The 19,642-nt window shown below is 34.3% G+C and overlaps 1 protein-coding gene across 1 annotated transcript in view; it reads right to left on the bottom strand.

Annotated features, from left to right (window-relative positions):
* dnah9 (dynein, axonemal, heavy chain 9) overlaps positions 1-19,642 on the bottom strand; it is a 148,567-nt gene that overhangs the window by 30,123 nt on the left and 98,802 nt on the right. The window contains exons 56-62 of the mRNA XM_088928171.1: positions 19,439-19,603; positions 17,488-17,628; positions 15,809-15,979; positions 15,149-15,271; positions 8,813-9,006; positions 7,029-7,177; positions 4,896-5,023 (exon numbers count right to left, since the gene is read on the bottom strand). Coding sequence (XP_088784297.1) covers positions 4,896-5,023; positions 7,029-7,177; positions 8,813-9,006; positions 15,149-15,271; positions 15,809-15,979; positions 17,488-17,628; positions 19,439-19,603 — 1,071 coding nt within the window. The remainder of the gene's footprint in view (positions 1-4,895; positions 5,024-7,028; positions 7,178-8,812; positions 9,007-15,148; positions 15,272-15,808; positions 15,980-17,487; positions 17,629-19,438; positions 19,604-19,642) is intronic.

The following is a 19,642-nucleotide window of genomic DNA, read 5'->3' as shown; positions in this document are numbered from 1 at the left end:
TTTGCTTTGTTTAGTGAATGAACTCATGCCTTCTGAATTACATTAAAATGGAAGGAATTCTGCTTAAATGTCACTTCATTCCTGAAATATTCTCCTCTGTTAATAATAATGTCGTGCTGTGTTCTGTCTGAATCCCATTCAGCTGTACTTTTATGTCAATACTGCAAGACAGTTTGTGGTGCAGCCTGTCTAGTAGCTGGGCATCACATAGCATTATACTCTCAGCAGGAGGCTTAACTTTGCTGCAAGGTATTTGAATACGCTCATCAAGATATGAAGATAATATTCTAATATTGTACACATTGGAAAAAAACACTTAAGAAACCTGTGAATTTATTATTTTCTTTTTCCAGCTCCTAAGAGGAAAACATTTAACTCTTTACTTACACTCACACCAGGACCAATTTTCCAAGAAGCCAGTAAATTTAACAGTATGTCTTTGGACTGTGGGAGGAAACCAGGGCACCTGAAGAAAACCCACATGCATTTGAGAACATGAAAACTCCACACAGATAACAGCCCAGGAATTGAGCAATGCTAACTATTGAACTACAGTACCATGCCACCAAAATACCGGCATAAAATTGTATGTACATATTCTGTATAATAATAATCATATAATTAAACAAAATAGGGTAATTGGAAGGGAGTGAATACTTGTGAAAGTCACTGAATGTACTATATAGTCAAGAGGAGAACAGCCTTAAACAAGTGTAAGGCGTCCTCTGAATAATCAGCACAGGCTTAGTTCAACAAAGAAAATAATGGGTACCAATTTGGATTAGAGCATCAGATTTGATTTTCAATTCTTTATAACTTCTATATGAAAAATGCACAAATAAAGTGTCAAAAACCCTTGGGAAGTGACCTCTACTAATAATTAACTGGATGTTTATTATTAAGTTACATTATATTCATCAATACTAGACTTTATGAACAATGGGATGTTAATGACTTGTCTGACATTAATTTGCAAGGAGTCATCCTTAAAATTTAAACTAAAAACATTGATTTGCAAGGAGTCATCCCTAAAATTTAAACTAAAAACTGTTGTTTTGTGATAAACATTTTAAAGGCATCTGCAATCAATGGATCAGTTTTTTTTCATTTTCATTAACAGTGAAATCCCTTTACAATTCTTAAAATGATGCTTAATGTTTGTGCATCCCATTATATACTGTAGATATGTAGATATACATATACAGTAAGCTACGCTAGCTTAGCTTTAAGTGAAACATTCACTTATACTGAGTTGAAGTTTAGGGTATGACATTATTTTGTAGGGAAAAATATGACATAGTCCTTTTCTAGCATATTCTTTATTTGCTTGAAATAATGTTCCTACAGACCTTAAAGCAGCTGCAATCAAACCTCAAGACATTTAGGATACAAATAAAAATGGAAGACAGATTCTGCAAATGGCACAAGACATACAGAAAATCCTGACTAAGGTAAGCAAAACATTTAGCTTCAGGGTAAACACCTTTTCAATTGGATTTAAACCATTCATGCATGACAAGATAAAATTGATTCATATGGATATGAAAATAAGCTGCACAGATGACTGAACATTCTTTTTGCTCACAGAATCTTCCTTACCCTCACTAAGTGAATAAATTAGACAACAAGGTATACTAGCTTTTTGAGCACTTAGGGATTTCTGTACTGACGTTTGTTGTGACAAATTATACATTTAAAGCCTATCAAAATGTATTCACAAAGGAATTTTGTCTATAAAAAGAATATACTTTTTAAGAAAGTTATACTACCTGAAAAGTAAAGTAAAGGAATGTCTTCAAAATTCTCAACTTGCTACAGATTAACATACATTAGGTGACCTTTTTTTTTAATCCTCTAACCTAATGTTATTATTTATATTTTTCATCTTAGTTGAGAAATGGTTGTGATTCTGTGCTTCAGGGTCTGAAAGTATAGTTCCTGTTCTGTACACGCGTCTGAAGGGAATACAAGTTCAGAAAATGTAACACAAGTGTATATATCATTTCTGGGTGTGAAAAATATGCAAATTCAACAGCAGACTGAAGCACAGGAAGCAACTGTAATTTAGGAGTGGCCAAACCAAGGCCAGTAAGGACCTAAGAGAGTAAGAGAGAAAGTAGAGTACAGTAGTTAGCTGTTATAACTGTCATCTAGACATATTATGTGAAACCTGGAAAATCATTCCAATAGCACTGTCAGCTGTCAGATAAAACCTAAAAAAATAAACCTTTAGAAATATAAATTGTTATTAAATTATTACCTCTAGTAGTTGTTTTTGCTTGATGATTTGCTACTCAGTATTCTTGTTTTCAACAGTATTTGTGATTCACACTTCACTACAGTATGGCTAAAACCTAGGAACCTACGTGTCATTTTTATATTCCTATGAGGATTGCATTGTAACCTGATATTAAAACCTACATCACAAAATCACAATCGCAAAAAGATAATGATATCATTATATTATATAGGTGATTCACAAATTTGAAAACATTTTTTTTGCTAACTTTTGTGAAGTCTTATAAGTTATAAGACCTTTCAAATACAAGAGAAAACTCTGGAATGGATTGGGCTTCTATGTAAAACACCTGCAACCTCCTGTTAACAGTGTAAGTACATCTAACTTGTCTCTATTACAGTTAAATATTCTTCCCACCAGATTCCACGTACCCAGCTCTGAAATTGCTCTAAAAACGTGCATGTTGCATAATCTACTAAATACAAGACTACAAGATACTTACTTTTTGACACCCCACTGAAATTCAGCTTGATAAGAGTTGATAGTAATAGATTTCAGAATTGTGTTACCAAATGATTGAAACATTTCTTTTAAAGGTTTCTCTGCAGTGTGGCCCAAGTGTAAGGGAAAACAGATGTCAGTGTTTCCGTATTCAATGGGACTAAAGAAGGGGATTGTTTACTCTAATTGTCCATTTTGTGTTACTTATTCATTGCACTCAGTGTAACAATGTAATTAAGTAGTACCGTTTCCTGATCTCAACTGTAGCCTTCATTAATCATTAAAACACGCACTGTCTGTATACTGTATAAGTCTCTAAAAAAAGGAATTTTTTTTATTATTATTATTCATTTTTTATTCATCTAAAAGGAAGATGAAGAATCAAGCTTCCCTGCTAAAGCAATCATCTCCCAAAATAAGCACCAAAATACCCCAAAACATAATCATGGGCAACATAACAAAATGTTACAGAACCGGAAAAGATGTCTTGTATGTGCTTTATTAGTTGCATGCAGTGCCTTAAACAGATGGAATCAGCATGTTTTTGATTTATAGCTTGCTCCAGATTTTATCACAGCTGAGAAAGCCTTTCTTTCACGGTGGTCACATTTCCCAGATGGGGGCAATTTACTTGTAATTTTCAATCAAATCTTGACCAGTTTGTAAATTAAACATCTATTGATTCAGTTAAATGTTTAGCTGTGGCACAGCTCACTTGTTGTGAAGGAAGTGTTGGATAGTGCCGAGACACATAAGTATGTCTTCGTCTAAGGGGTCAACTCTTAAGGGTAACGTTAATTTGAAGGTTAATGGTACTTTATCCTGTGAACCTATTCGAAAAAGGTCTAGAGAGGGCAAAACAACTGTACACAGTGGGTTACTTGACCAGCAGACACCACAAGCAAAGTGTACAGTACATAAGTGAATGCACACTATACTAGCAATGGGGAGACTCATGGCTTCAAAGCCTTGCTGAATAGCTTTTTATAGCTTAGTTCATTCTGAGAAGACACTGACACTGAGAGCTACTGTATATAAAAGTGTAAAAATTTACATTTTTTTTCTTGAAAGAAGAAAAATATTTTAACATAAAATCCACACAGAAAGACACCATTCCATTTACTTTAGTATAAATTCAAGAAGCCTATGGTTTAGAATATGTTCCTTTTTTCTCAATCCACACAAATAATCAAAAGAGCAACATGAAATATTCAAAATATATAATCGATGTTTACAAAAAACTACTAAAATATGCCATTCAATACAAACAAAATATTTGGATTGGAGATCAAGTATATATTACTGTTAGTATCTCATACCTTTTCAAACTGTATATGAAGTGTACTAAAGGAATAGTTGAGGATTTTACCCTTTTGATTAGGAGAGCTTCCTATGCCTCTTCTGTTATAATTAACCTTCAGTGATGATGAACTCTCCCTGGCCTGTGGATATCCAGTTCTTCCTAAAAATTAATAACTTCAGACTACTAAATCAAAACAAATTCTTGATTGGGCACAAATATCTAAAGCTGGCTAGATGTAATTCTCTGCATTGATAAACCTGACAGATCAGAGCTGGCAAGGCTTGTTTTTAAATGTATTGATCATCTTTATTATGCACAGGTAATTAAACAACTGCTTGTATTTGCAGCCTAAGTCCTGCAGTGAAGATTAGGTTCTGGTAATTGCATGATTTACAATACCCATGGTCTCTTGTGTTTTGCACTGCCATCATTATCCATCAATTAGAATCACAGAGAATCCACACAGCACAAGGACAGAAGCCATTCAAAAAGTAACCATTCAACACAAGTGTGCCTGCTTGAAACTGCTTGAAACTTGATACAGCGAATGACCCTTACCTTTCTATCCTCAGAAATTGTATACAAAAAAACTGGCAACATCATCAATTAGTTTTACACTGGTGCCATGCTAATTTATCCATCAATACATCCCTACATGGAAGTTAGGTACTGTAGTTCAACGGTGGTAAATAAAAGAGTAGAATACATTGTGTAAGTAAGATTGCAGTTCACCTCCATTGTAGGAATTAACCTGCTTTTGCAAATTAATACAGTCTTGTAAGTACAGTGCTCCTTCATAATATTCTTTTAAATACATTTTACTTACAATTCATTACAGGGCATGCACTGTACCTGCAAAATCACCCAGTGTCCTTCATTGGCTGCAAGGTCCAGGGCTTGCTCAGCAACAACTTCCTGCCCCTGTCCCAGGGAAACATTGTGGAAGTTTCTGTTGTCAAAGGTATAACCCAGTTTTCTTCCTAAAATGAGAGTCAGCTATTAATAATTGCATGAAAAAAATATGCTCAGATAGACAGCCCAGTACAGATTAACTCTATCAGCAAACGTCAGGGGAGATTTGATGGAATTCAGATTAATTTAATCCTCTCTGTTCTCACACTTTTGCTAAAAAAGTATAAAACAGTACAAAAATGGACAATATATTTTAGACAAATCTTTTTTTTTTACCATTTCACATAAGTATCCTAATTACAATTTAGAATTATAGGATTATTTTGCGCAGATTTAGCACTGTTGTAAACATTTCATATCTTTCGAGTACAAGATTGTGTGCCCTTGTCTGAAATTGTTGTAAGTATCCATCCATCCAACCCTTTTTATAACCGCTTACTCCTGGTAAGGGTTGTGGTAAGGCAGAGGAGGGCAGATCAGACTTTCCTTTCCCCACCAACAGTCTCCAGCTCCTCCTAGGGAACTTCCTGGCACTTACAGTATAGGCCATCTGAGAAAAATATTCCCCCAACTGTCCAAGGGTCTCTTCCAGATGCCCAAACCACCTTAACTGCTTCCTCTCTATTCGGAGGAACAGCAGCTCTACTCCAAGATCCTCCTGGATTGTCTAGCTCCTCACCATATCTCAGAAAGTAAACCTTGCTGTCCTATAGTGAAACCTCGTTTCCACAGCTTGTACCCACTATCTCATTCTTTCAGTCACTACACAGAGCCTGTAGAATAGATTGATGGGAAAACAGAAAGCTTCAGCACCACAGTTCAGTACAGCGTCCGCATTACTGCGGCAGCTGCACCAATCCACCGGTCATTCTCACCTGTTTTAAGTAGGAATTTTGAAATTGTTCACTTGGAGAAGCACAGACGGTTATTACCAGAGAAGGTTATTTCTCTGGCACCATATGTGTCAATTTTTGATATCATTAAAACATGATGTAATGAAAATTGTTCAGAATTCAGCCCACACCAATGTTTAACTAGGAATTACTTTTAATGGTTATTGTTCAATGTTGATGGTTATTGACTAATATGTCTAATACCTGTATACTGTAGGTATATGTATGTGTCAGATCTCTGTTTTTATATTATTATTTACTGCTGGGCAACTAGAAAGAAGTTAACTTACTCTTAGTTGAATCAATTCAGAAAGTGAATGGCAGCTGTGTAATTTAAAAGTGTAACCCTCTTTAATTTGAAATCTATCAGTCAGGAAAATGACTTAAACTATCCAAGAAGCATCCTTATTCGGCACAGCTTGGTAGTCAACAACCTTGAAAATAAATGGCTTTGTTGGAAACCTAAAGAACTGCAGATAAATGGGTATATGAGAAATGAAACAGACTTTTGAGAATTTAGGTCATACTGTAGTTGTATACCAAGTAAAAATGTACTTTGTTTGCACACTTGCTAAGGTGAATCAAATTGAAGTCAAAATACCTTAAATGTATTAGCAGTCCTTGCTGTGTTTGTTCTAGTGTCACAGATAGTCAATTTTTACACTCCAATGGAACAGCTATTACTTCAAAATGGACACAGCATGAAAACACCTGAAACTACATGCAAGGAGTATAACCTTCTGGTCCACATTGAGAGGGGAGCAGAAGTTTGGAATTGGAGTTGTTAACGTTTGGCAACAGGCTTTCAAAAAGACAATGTCAATGTATAGTATTGACGATATAAGAAACAAACTATATGAGTCATAATTGCAGGAAAACACAATGGTCAAGGAAATACTTTTTTGTAAACTTCACCTTACTATTTTGAGTTTCCTTCTTTATTTTGTCCCAGATTAAAAACAAAAAAAAACATTATGCTAACATCATCATGCGGGGGGTGTAGTGCTATGTGCATGGCAAGAGACTTTCAGAAAAGTCTGAAAATAGAAGACCTAATTCATAGATAACCGCTAAATCAGATGGTGTTCAGCAGAACAGTTTTTTATTTGATCTAAAAACAAAATTACTATGGGACGACCCACAAACGAAACACCGATGTCCACAGGATTTTTAAAATTACCGTGTTTCTCAACATCCTTAAGTGGGTCAACACCTGGAGACAGAATGAAAAACATAGGAGTTGCCGCTCCAGATTCTTCAAACGAAATGGCGAAGTCCAGTGATCGGCCCACCACATACTTGCTACCCAGTTTCTCCTCAACAAAATCCCTATGGAGAAAAAAGGAATTAGGAGATGTTTCTTTTAAGCACTGATTTGTAAAGCTATATCTTAATACACAGATTCACAATACCATATATTGGATGCTTAAAGAATGTCTGCCTTTTAATATACTGTACATATATAATATTAGTATCTTCCACATCTGTGGCTTTGAACTAAGAAAACATTCTTTAAAAACTATTCACAAAGCTCCTAATTATGGCTTGGCAAGCCTAATTAGACAAACTTGCTGTAGCTCTAGCACTATGATGTTTTCCTTCTTTAAAAATCAGGCATTTGACTGAGGGATTGCGGAATTCACTATGACATTTATCATGAATATTATTAGCATAATTTTGAAATATACTTTTAGTTTCTGTAAATGTGAGATGTAGTATCAAATGTATGCATATAAATAATTAGGAATCTTGGTATGTACTACTTTGAACTTTTCATGTGCCTATTTTTTAGTTTCGTCACCACATTTGTCACTTAGCTTTTGTTGGTCTAATTATCTTTCAGTAAAAAAATGTATTTGTGAGCTTACATCTACAGCTGCAAAGTGATAACTTCCAACAGTTAATCAGAAGGATATTTGGTTATACGCTAAATTATTCCTTCTACATTAAAATAGAGAATTATTGATATAATAAGAACAACTGAGTTATTTGTAAGCATGTTACAATTTGACCACATGCAATTTTTCATGGAAATGTCAAAGCTGTCACATGCTTGTGTTTACATTACCTGGGATAAATAAATAAAATATACCTGTTACTACATCAATTCAGAACAAATACACACATTATTATGAACTGTATAATGAAGTTTAATTTGAAAATCTTAAATGATATTACAGATTATGTCATATACACACTTAATATAATATAAACAATATAATCAGAAACAATAATAATCTCTGTAATCTCTTGGGTATACAATTAGTGTACCTTGTTTTCAACCCTCCTGGTTTTTTTATTCAGGATATTTTCACAAGTAAATATAAGAAGAAATCAGATTTTAGAGCCATCTGTGTACTTATAAAAGAGGAAAATAACTTTATAAAAAGCTTTAAACAAGCTAAGCCTTTTAAAAAATATATATATAAATTTTATTATTATTAGGCATTAAATCAATAAGAAAACGTGTTAAGTTAATAAGTAATTAGAATTTATTATACTGAAAAGTGAAACCCTTGACAAATTGTCATTTTAAAAGGCACCTGAAAAAGGCTCCACAGCTAAAATGTTGTTTCTTTTCTTTTCTTTTCAGCATGGAATCAACCTTTACTTCTTCCTTTTAAAAGGCAAGTTCCATACATTTGTGCTTTGCAATAGATCAGTAAAAAAATAAAAGTATAAACAGTAGGGAGGGGATCTTTCATAAAAGAGCTAGCGTATTCCTTAAGGTGATCTACCTGCTCATCAACAAAGGTCTTTTCAGAAAACGGAAATCTCTGTTTCGAGTCAGTCCTGTGTACTATTGATGGCTACAGAGGGATGAAAAGCATTTTTGTAGAGCTACAATCAACTGCTCAGCTTGTGCTTCCTGAAGCGCGAGAATCCTGCAGTTTCTAAAAGACTCGGAATCTCAGACTGAAACCTGATGTGTTTCAGTACAGTTTATACGGAAGGCTCCCTTACCTTACGGCATATGTCATCCGGTCTGGGCGCATGGCCCTCATCATGCAAAGCCGCTGAAGAGCAGTTTTGTTTTTCCACTCCTGTGGGAATTTCTCTTTTTCGGGGCACTCAGATTCCACAAACTTCTTCCAGCGTTTAGCAGAGCCTTCAATATCACGGTCCAAGTTTCGGAATTCCTCCATAGCAGACAGAGCCTAGTGAAGATGGAAGTATTAGACTGTAAATACTGATTCAACAACTAATGCAGTCCAGAGATGGGTGACCAACTGTTCAGTAGGTTTAGATTCAGTTTAAAGTTAATGTTTTCTCCTTCATAAATAAGAAAAGCATTCAAAACATTCTAAAGAGACAACTGGGTATAGAGTATAGAATGTATTATTTTTCTGGACTCCTATGAGCATGAGCATGCATAGACACTCAATCATTCACATATACTGTAACTGCAGCTACACGAGAGCACTTAATTTTTTTTTACTTTTTTGTTAGGTAATAACTATTGCACATTTTGTATATAAAATACCCTTTGGAAGTCTGTGCCGATGAGAATGCCAGACAAGCAAATGAATGAAAAATATAAAAAATACTTAATGACTCTGAGAACTGTCTTTTTGAGGTCCAGATACAATCATAACAATACAACATACTGTATTTACCAACCGAATATTCAGAAGTACATTAGATGTATTGGATGGAAGCTTTGTGCTTGCTATAGTATTTTTTATTTCATTCAAAGAAAACCCATCATTTATCAAAAAGACCAATTAGCATATAAGTCAATTTTTTCATTTGATCTTGTGCATCAGCAAGAAACAGAGTAAAAGGAGTAGAAAAAAATGCCAGGTATACATTATATGTTTTTTTTTCCCCAAAAAATCTTATTCCATATGAATATTTTAGTCATGTTTATACTATATCAAAGTCGTGATGTAACTTTGAAATTCAGTTACCCACTGATTTTATTTCTGATGTTATTTTAGAGTCACATTTTAAATGGTTATTATAGTGTAAAAATGTAAACAACAGAAGGAATCGAAGAGAGACAGGGAAAGGGACAATATTAAACTGAGAAAACTACATTAGTAGCCTCACTTGCTTTGTTTAGAGAGCAGAATGAACATTTTCCTTCATAACCAAAAATACTAAATCTGCTTATGCCACAAGAAAGAAATGTGTGTTGTTTTGCTTGGTTTAAGGCATTCTTATCCTCAGATCTTGGAATACCATTACAGCACTACTGTATATACAGTCTTTTTATTTTGTGAAAAAGCAGAAACGAAAGCCTGAAGCTACAGTATTGAATGTTAGTGAAATGGTCCCCTGGCACCACAGTGATTTACTTCAAGCTGATTCTTAAAGTATTTGTAATGAGAACAAACGTTTAAGACCATCCTGTGTGCTGCTAAGCCTTGCCTAGATTATCTCAGAGAAAACAGACAAACCCCAATAATCAATTGGGGAATTGGGGTTTATCCTTCTCCAGGACACTTCTTCTGATCACTAGGTTATCAACTAATCCGGGTAGTTCTACCATACAGCCAGTATCCATTCAATATTTTCTTATTAATGTCTTCGTGTTTTCACAGTTTAAAGTAAACTTCAGCTGAAGAAAGTTCTACTTTAGTCTGAACAAAATGCTGCTACAGTACAATGTGTTCAATTTGTGCCGGTGTTCAGCTCCAGTATCTCTCAATTTCAGATTTCTGAGGACTGTAAACACAGCCGCTGCACCTCCTTGTGACATAAACATTTTAAGATGCATGTTCTCAATTTAAAAATGCAGTAGTTTGGTTCGATCCTAAAAATGTGATGAAATATTGTTTGCATAGCATATTTGGTGAGACTCACCTAGTTGAGGAAATGGCAGCCAAGCCATGTGGAAAGGTTCCCCCACACCCCCTTACTATTGTGAGTATTTAGCGCAAATTTGCTGGAAGGGTGTAGATGGGGAGGTAGAGGGAATGTGAGAGAGATATGTGGAAGTAAAATGTGGGTGCAAGACTTAGAAACATAGACAAATGGAAGTGTGATTAGGATTAGATTAAATAAAATTAGATATTTTTGTCGTTGTGATTACTCATGTACTATTATAAGATAGTGGGAGATCATGCAGTTGATGACATCTACAGTATACTATGGATAGACTACAGTATATGTCCTTAAGAGTGGAAATGTCAAAAACAGAGTAGGCTTAATAGCATGTGATAATAGTATTTGAAAAGATATTATATAAAAATATATTATAATAATTTTAATTATATTATATTGATGTTAAGCATTATGTGAATGTCACAGTTAAGGGCTGTGGTTCCTCTGTTGCCCCTTATATATCCATTCCTTCCAGTTCACACTGACATAAAACACCTTGTAATTTACCAATTAAACACTGCTAGGGGGTCTGTAAACTGTTCTAGAAGTGTCTGAATTACATCCTAAGGGCTTATCCTATCATGACAAAATTACATCCAAACAATGCTTGTTTCATCCTGTGTTAAGACTGTTTAACAATGGCTTTCTTAAAAGAGAAGAATTTGATAATTATGATGTGGGTGTCCTATAAGCCCCACTGAACAACTGTGGGATGAGCTGAGCTCTAAGAACAATGAACAATCTCAATGAGAGGAAAGGGAGAAAATTCTAAAGATAGCATTTACAATCTAGTTGTGAGTTATATGCTGTATATAGGTTGTATTTCTTACTGTGGTGGTCACATAAACTGCAACCCTGTGACTTTCACAGTAGACTACATGCTCATCAATCCTGTCAGCAAATTATATTAAGTGTAATAAATTTGAATTTGTCATATTGGTTCAATATAATTTCAGTGCCTTGTTACAAAAAAACTGGCATTTTCTAAATAATCACATTGTGAATATGTTGCAGTTGTGATATGTTTCTTTCAATGATGTATATATTAGATTTTACATGCTGCCCTTGAAGAGTCTTCTTAACATGTTTTCTGCCAAAAACATCTTGCCGCATAAACATCACAATGTAATTATCATCAGTCATGCTAATTATAACAGCAAACATATAGAGCATAAGTAATTAAGTTGCTTCTGCAGAGATTTTTATAAACAACTTCATGAGAAAACATAGTGTGAAATGCCTTTGAGATATATTGTAACACACTGTCAACGCAGGCATGATAGTGTGGTGATGAGAATTCAATGTCAACAAACATTAAAACTACCTGTATAAGATGATATAGAAAAGAATACTAAAACAGACAAACAGACACCCCACCAGATATTAATGCTGGTTAGCTGCTGCTGATTGAGTCTTTGCTTGAAATTTACTACGTGACTAAGAAACCTCCCAGAGGTAGTGTAGGTATTTTTATTATTAAATCATGAGAATCCCCATTATTGACACAGACAGTGGCCACTCAGCTAAATGTGTACTGCAAATCTTCTGCATTTATGACTTTTTCATTTTTGTATTAATTATCAATTTACTTCATACTTTTGGATTAGGTCGTGTTAAAAGAAAGAAAAAGTATTATCTTGCACTGCATTCTAGCCGCGACAACCATCCACTGTTGTAAAATATATTGCATGTCCCATAGAGATATAAAATGACTAGGATATGGTTTCAGCAGTTATTTGTCATCAAATCAAGATCCCGTACAGAGGCAAATGTATGGTCTATCTAGTCCTTCCTACAAAAAAGGATCTGGTATTTGTTGCTTAACATGATCCTCATGCTACAAAAAACAAATGTATCTCTAAACATATTGGGTAACCATTTAGAGTCTCATAAACTCCACCCTTCACAGTATGACATGAATGTATTGTTAAAATATTTTGGGGCATAAAACCAAATAAATAAAACTTTAACAGAAGTGTTTTATCATTTTAAGAGTCTAGAAATAGAGATGCAGTATTAAAAAAATCAACAAAACATGTGCTTGACCTGGAAGTACAAAAGATCTTCAGCATCCTGCTACATACTCATGGCTTTGAAAAGAAGAAGGAAATATAAATCTTTTTTTTTGCATGGTAGGTTTGTATATTCATACAGCACTTTGACATTTTATGAATTCTGGGTGTTAATTATGAATGGAATGGTCATTTATAGTACAAGATTAGATAATTTTGCTCACATACATGAAGATTTGAAGCAAACATACAGTATGCTTTTTACTCCTTTATAGCTTTCTAGCAATCGTAAAGACATACAGCAGCGAGACTGTGCTTACAAAATCATTCAATCAAGTACAACATCCATTGTTAGAACAGTTTACCACAAAAGCCTCCTAATTTATAAAAAAAATCTCTGTTTGACCTTATCATTCCTATTGGTAATGTAAACAAATTTGCCCCCCCCCCCCCATATTTAATGCTTTAATGCTGCATTATGCATGAATTTAATATTTAGCATTACCTACTGTATAAATATATTAAGCACTCTTCAGAAAAATATGAAAAAGCCACCTTCCTATTGGACTGTAAATAAAAAGTAATTCAATAAAAATTCAAACATGTATGGAAAATAGCCCACAGTTATTTTGATGTAAGTCTCTTTCATACAAAAAAACTCTTAGTTGTTAGATTTTGACCAGACAAAATGAAGGCTTGTCTATTCTGTTAGCATGCTCAGGAGAGTACATTCCATTTAGGTAAATAAAGCCACTGCGGTATTCTCGACACTTCTGCCCTGATGTTGTCAGTGCTGTATAAATTGCCTGTAAAAGTTACTCGTACAATAAAAATTGGACAATTAAAATGAAAGAAAAGGGATCTGTGCTTCAGGTTTTAATGGCAAGGGACTGATTAAACTTTTATGGGACATTAAAACATAAACAATAGTGAGAGTTCTGCAGAGTGGACCAGGGGGTAAACTGAAACAGAATTTTAACAAAGCCAATTAGAGAGGGAAGAATTGCAATTTTCTAAGACCTGTTTAAGCATTCCATCATGGTATGTTTCAATCTTTCACCACAGGTGAAAGTCAACAGGAGGAAGGATAAACAAATGCTGGAAATATTTACTTTATGGAATCGTACTTTCTTGTTTATGTAGCAGTATTGGTACAGCACCTGAATTTAACCTGAGTTCCCTGACTGTTCCAGTGCTCTAGCTTTTGTATATCAAATGTAACCAATATCTCTATAGTTTATTTTACCCAGAAGTTGTTACATTTCAATTGACAGCTGTTGATTAAACTAGGGCAGTGAAAGATACATAAAGGACTAAATTCATAAAAAAGTTTACTGCTGTTCAAAGCCAATTTTCCTATAGAGGAATATAAATTTCATACAAAAGAAGTTTAAATGCTTCTTTTTGATGTTGTTACATTAGGGGTTTTATGAATATTACTCAAAATTGTGTTATGCAAATCTGAGCTGTTGCAATTCTAGAATATATCAAGTTCAACAGAAAAAAACACTTTAACTCCCTAATAATAATGGATTACTCAAATTAGTTCCTTAAATACGTCAAATTGAACGTTACATGAGGATTTGAGGAATCAAAGGCTGGATTTAGATACTCTTGCAAAAACCCATTAAGGAAAGAATCCATGATCTAATGTAAAATAGAAAACAATGAAAACGCAAGCATTTTCCTTAAGCAAAAACTGTACTTAAAATTGATATATAATGCACATCTACATAGTAATGCTTCTGTCTCAGTCTCAGAGGAGAAAAGAATAAGATTTAATATTGCTTGGATAGTTTAATTCTCTTAGCGTACTTACCCAGTAATCTAAAAGTCAAAACCAAATTGCACATTGTTCCATATACTCTATTAAAAATAACCACTAAGTATAATAACAATAATGTTTTCCATATTAACTCATTTCAAAAGAACACTTGCAATTCTCCCCAGAAAAAAACAACTCTCAAGGACTTCATCAAAGGAAATTATGAAATATCAAAGAGTAAAATTTCAAGTTTATGTGTGTTGTACAAGTTGATTTGGCCAGGACAAGTCTACAGCATAAAAAAAAACTGAAGTTAACAAGCAGCAGGAAAAAATATAGATATTTATTCTCAATTAGCAAATCTCAATTAGCTCAGATGACATTTTCCATCCAAACATACTCCATCTAAGAACGATATGCACTACCATGAAACACATGTTCTCTGTAGTCTAGTAAACCAAGAGAATTAGAAGAATAAAAAATGACCATTCATATGCAATTCTTTCATGAGATCCAAGACCAATTGAACTTCATATTGTAACTTATATTGTAACATATTGTAATTAGATCAATTGGACAGTAGATTTGTTTTTTGTTTTTATAACAACAGTGCTCATTTTAACTTGAGCAAAATATTGGAATTCCTTTGGAATATACTGTATTGCTGTCTTCAGCAAAGTGGAATATCCTTACCTTAACGCCCCCCCAGGAATGATTGGAGAGGAAATCAACTGGAGAAGATACACCTGGCTGAGCAGGGTATCGAAGGAGAAAGTCTAGCTCAGTTGGGTTGATTTCTTTATTCATAACCAAAATCTACATTTAAAAAAATAAAAATATTGCAATTAATATCATTATTAAGCATAAACAGTTACTGTAATTTCACTGGTGTTGCATTAATAATGTATTCCATATTTTCTCAAGCCATGCTAAACACTCTTTACTGTAGATTTGAGCATTAATAATTCTGTAGACTTATACTCTTGACCATACTTAGTACTGTTAACAAAAAAATAACTGGCATACTAACATTGTAATAGAATGTATTTTTTTTCTAAGTGCTCAATGTCATTATTGGACTAAACAATATACCAATATTCCATTAAAGAAAACGCCATTAATCCTCCTTACCAATACCCAAACTCCATGAAAGCTTCCATGCTCACAAAGAAACTGATATCAGGATATGCTATCTTCAATTATTTTAGCATCTTTAAAAATATATTCTACTGTAGTTTCACATGGTCCCATGTTAACATGAATTTGTGACCCTTTATAAAATGACCTTCACTAAAGAAAGACACTTTATTTAATTCAAAATGCACAAACTGAATTACTTTTGGAAGGAGTTACCTGAAATGCTAGCTGTGCAATGTAGGTGAGCTTATCACATTCGAACAGTCCCCTTGTGGTGTATTGAAAGACAGAGAAAGTAATGCTATCGATCAGGTTGGACACTCGCTGCTTCAGGGTCTCATCTGGAGGGGCTTTTAAGACTGCATTCTGGAAAACCACACTGAAAGCCTGCATACAGAAAGAATATCAGATGTCATGTAAATTGTCATTGTACAGTAGATCAGTTATCTCTTTTCAACTATATATCTTGGGGAGAGGACTTATGAATCTATTATGAACCAATTTTTGTATCGTGAAACACAAAACTATACACAAAAACATTAGACACTACATTTTGTATACTGAACACAGTATGCCATCTTGTTCAGTGTATATGCATGAATATGAGACTTACATTTTTGGGGATTATATATAACTTTAACATGCCTATTTTATATTAAGTGCATTTGCATACCTTAATAGCAATAGAAAACAAGAAAATATATAATTTTTTAACTATGCAGACTATGAATTGTACCGAATACACTCACACTTAACTAAAAACAGCTGAAGATGATGGTGAAATAGGTCAATGCATGCTTACAAAGTATCAGCAGATGATGGTGTGATATTATACAAACCTAAGATCATAAATAAGGTTGCAAACTAGAGGAGGCCATGTTGGCAGCTATGTTTGTAGTTAGTAACTAAGTGATCTGCGGATCCCATCCACACTCATTTCTAAACAGATGCCAAAATACTGACTTCTGCAACACTGCTAATAAAGAAGTGTTTTAGTTTGCAATTGTGTTTCACTGTTGTTTCTAAGTAATTCCACAAGCTTTAGCTTTAGTAATGCCCTTGAAAATTTAAAAAACTTGTTCTCTGTTCAAGCCACATATTAGGCTAACTAAACAGATTAAAAAAAATCTCATCAACTACTGTATCACTAAGTATGAGAGTAGAACAGCTCATTATTTAGATGCATAACTGTATACTAGCTGGCAGCAAATTGTGCAAATTAGAGTTAAAGATATGTTACACAGCATGGAGAATGAATTGGAAAATTAACACCTTAGGCAATGTGAAGTCAATAAAGAGGATAAAAACCATGTAGGTCAAATGGACATTTGATTTCCTGAATCCAAAACAAATATGCAAACAAACTGTTCAGATCTTACTGTTACAGTCACAGAACATAAAGTTGAACTATGGTTCTTTCTACTGTATTTAATATATATATAGTGATATTTGTGTGTATTTATAAGAACTCTAGATTTATCATCTGCCTCACTATCACCGTCTATTTTCAATAGAATGCATTTTTGTCATACAATGGTACATATCATATATACAGTACAACAGATAGCTATTGTGTATAATCGCAGACTCAACCAACGTTAACCTTCTGCAGTCACTGAACAGTTAAATGGCGGTACATAAAATAACTGAGACCCATTTACTTCAGTCTGCAGGATACCTTGCGTCACAAGGTCTGAAAAGGTAGGTAATTAAATAAATGTTTTAGGATGTTTTAAACACATAAGGGAACACAAGCAGCACAGAAAAAAATAATGAACAGAACAGAAATTATCTCTTTAAAAACAAATAAATAACTTATTAAAACAGTTTATCTGCCAACAAGAATTCCATTAGGGGATTCTTTGGAGTAAACTGGTAGGCCATTAAGAGAGTACCTTCAAAGAGAACTGATACATGGGATGGATTTTATTGAGGTCATTCATTATGAAGTACAATAAAGAAGCCCGAGCTGCAGCAGGTCTGTAGTGTTCTCTTGCCTCATTGATCTTCACTTCTGTCACCTTGGCCTCCTTTACCTGGAACACAAGAAGCCGAAGAAAGCATCTTTTAACAAGCACCAGGGGTTATTTCTGCAGTGTGTGCGTAGATGCTGGTATTCAGGAAACAGAAAACTGCACGGTCACTTTCATCTTTCTTTTTGTTATATTAATCACCATTGAGACTTACTAATGATCAAGTATCAACAGCACCATCACTACAACTGAAATCTGCTGAAAAGCCAAAAATTTAAATTTTCAAGCATACTGCAGAACCTGATACAAATGCCTCAAAGGTAAGGAAGGAGGGCTGTTTAAGCAAGTAAAATAATTGCAGTTTATGGAGCTTTATAAAAATGTCACCACGTCAGGCACAACAACTTAAAAAGTGTTGACAGCATATATCGGGGGTGAGATGTTATGGGTGGCTGATTAAATAGCAAAAAAACTCACAGGCTTTCTGTGAAATAAGAAAATTATTTCTTAGGGTTTTAAACTTGAAATGGGAGTAAATGCATCATTTTTATGCACACCTAATTGGTAGAGCAATGGGGGAATCTGGGAAGGGGGGTCAAAATTACAACATCCTCCTGCTTCTATTTTAATTAGTTGACTCAGAGTTACAATTGTTGCCTTGTATCTTTTTAATCCCTAATTTAACCAAATAAATAAATTGATAAGTAAATTCCAATTTGCAATGATGAGCTGTAAGAGTATCCATTGAAACAGCAGGATATGTAAGGGAAGTAATGACATTTCAAGGGTACAACAACACAAACCAAACTCCAGACCCCTAATTACTAATTTACACTATTGTCCCCGTCTGGACAAGTAATATATAATCATCCTGTAATTTAAAGTGTAACAGGAAAAAAACAATCATGATTTATCTCTAAACAATATAAAGTACCCAGCAATTAATTCATACTTCTCAAGATATATTGTGCCCTTAGTGAGATCATGCCAGTACATGAAATACATTAAACCGATTCTGTTTCATCACTATAACACATACCTGTAACTATTTATGACTCTCCATGCACATTTAACACCTTCCCATTCCAGCCATTACCTTGAAATATTTTTGATTGTATATGTGTTGTACCTGTATCTTCTCCTGCCACCACACATTTTTTGTGGGACATGCAGATGCTTTGTATTCAAATGGACTCAGTAAATGATCAATTGGAAAGCAAAGACTGAAATAAATTCAATCCGTTTCAGTTGTGTGACACTTTAAGACAAAAAAGAATCTACTGGAAACATTACATCTGGAAGAGATTCTTACAAAAAGAACCTTTAGGCCACATAAAATTTTAGTTAATTAATTCAAGAAAAAATGCTCATGGGTTTGCCATATAAGGAACATTTGCCTGAATTTATGCTTCATGACAAGACACAAAGAATATTCTGAGATTGCAATTTTCATGCAAAACCAGGCAATGACAAATCAAACACTTTTTCAAGGACAAAGGAACCAAAGCTTTTTTTTCTTTCCCAAGTTAACTTTCCAACTGTAAAATACCTTCACCTTTCACAGAGATTAAATCTAGGCCACCTGACTGTTACATCCCTGAGGAAAATTGTCCAGGAGTCCTTGCCAGGAGACACAAAACACTAATGTTCTCATTTGAGCTCCTTGTAGCTGCTAAGGGGCTGTAGCAGTGGTGCAGTTTAAAAAAATAAGCTCACTTATCTAATTCATTAATCACACACTGTAATACAGAAAGAAATGAGAACTGAAAACTACAGTCGGTCATTCAGTCCATGGAGCCTGAGGTAATCTTTGGGTTTTCAGTGTCCAGATACAGTACCTGGAGAGCCTGGAAAGGGGTAGCATATATTTTACCTTCTCCTCAATCTCAGCAGCAGTTCTTTTTGTGGTTTCAAGGTTTTCCACCAGTTCAGTGTCCCCTAGGAAGTTCCCGGAGGCAGCTGAAAGCCGAGACAAGAGGTTGTCTTCCAGAGTTTTCAGCGTGATCTTGAAACCATTCTGTTGCTTTGTGAGACTGGACTAGAAAGCAGAAACAGTTTTTTATATGCCTCAGAGTCA

The sequence above is a fragment of the Atractosteus spatula genome, chromosome 11 (assembly GCF_055471065.1).
Source record: "Atractosteus spatula isolate fAtrSpa1 chromosome 11, fAtrSpa1.hap1, whole genome shotgun sequence".
Classification (NCBI taxonomy): Eukaryota; Metazoa; Chordata; class Actinopteri; order Semionotiformes; family Lepisosteidae; genus Atractosteus; species Atractosteus spatula.
This window is presented reverse-complemented; position numbering and strand designations above follow the sequence as displayed.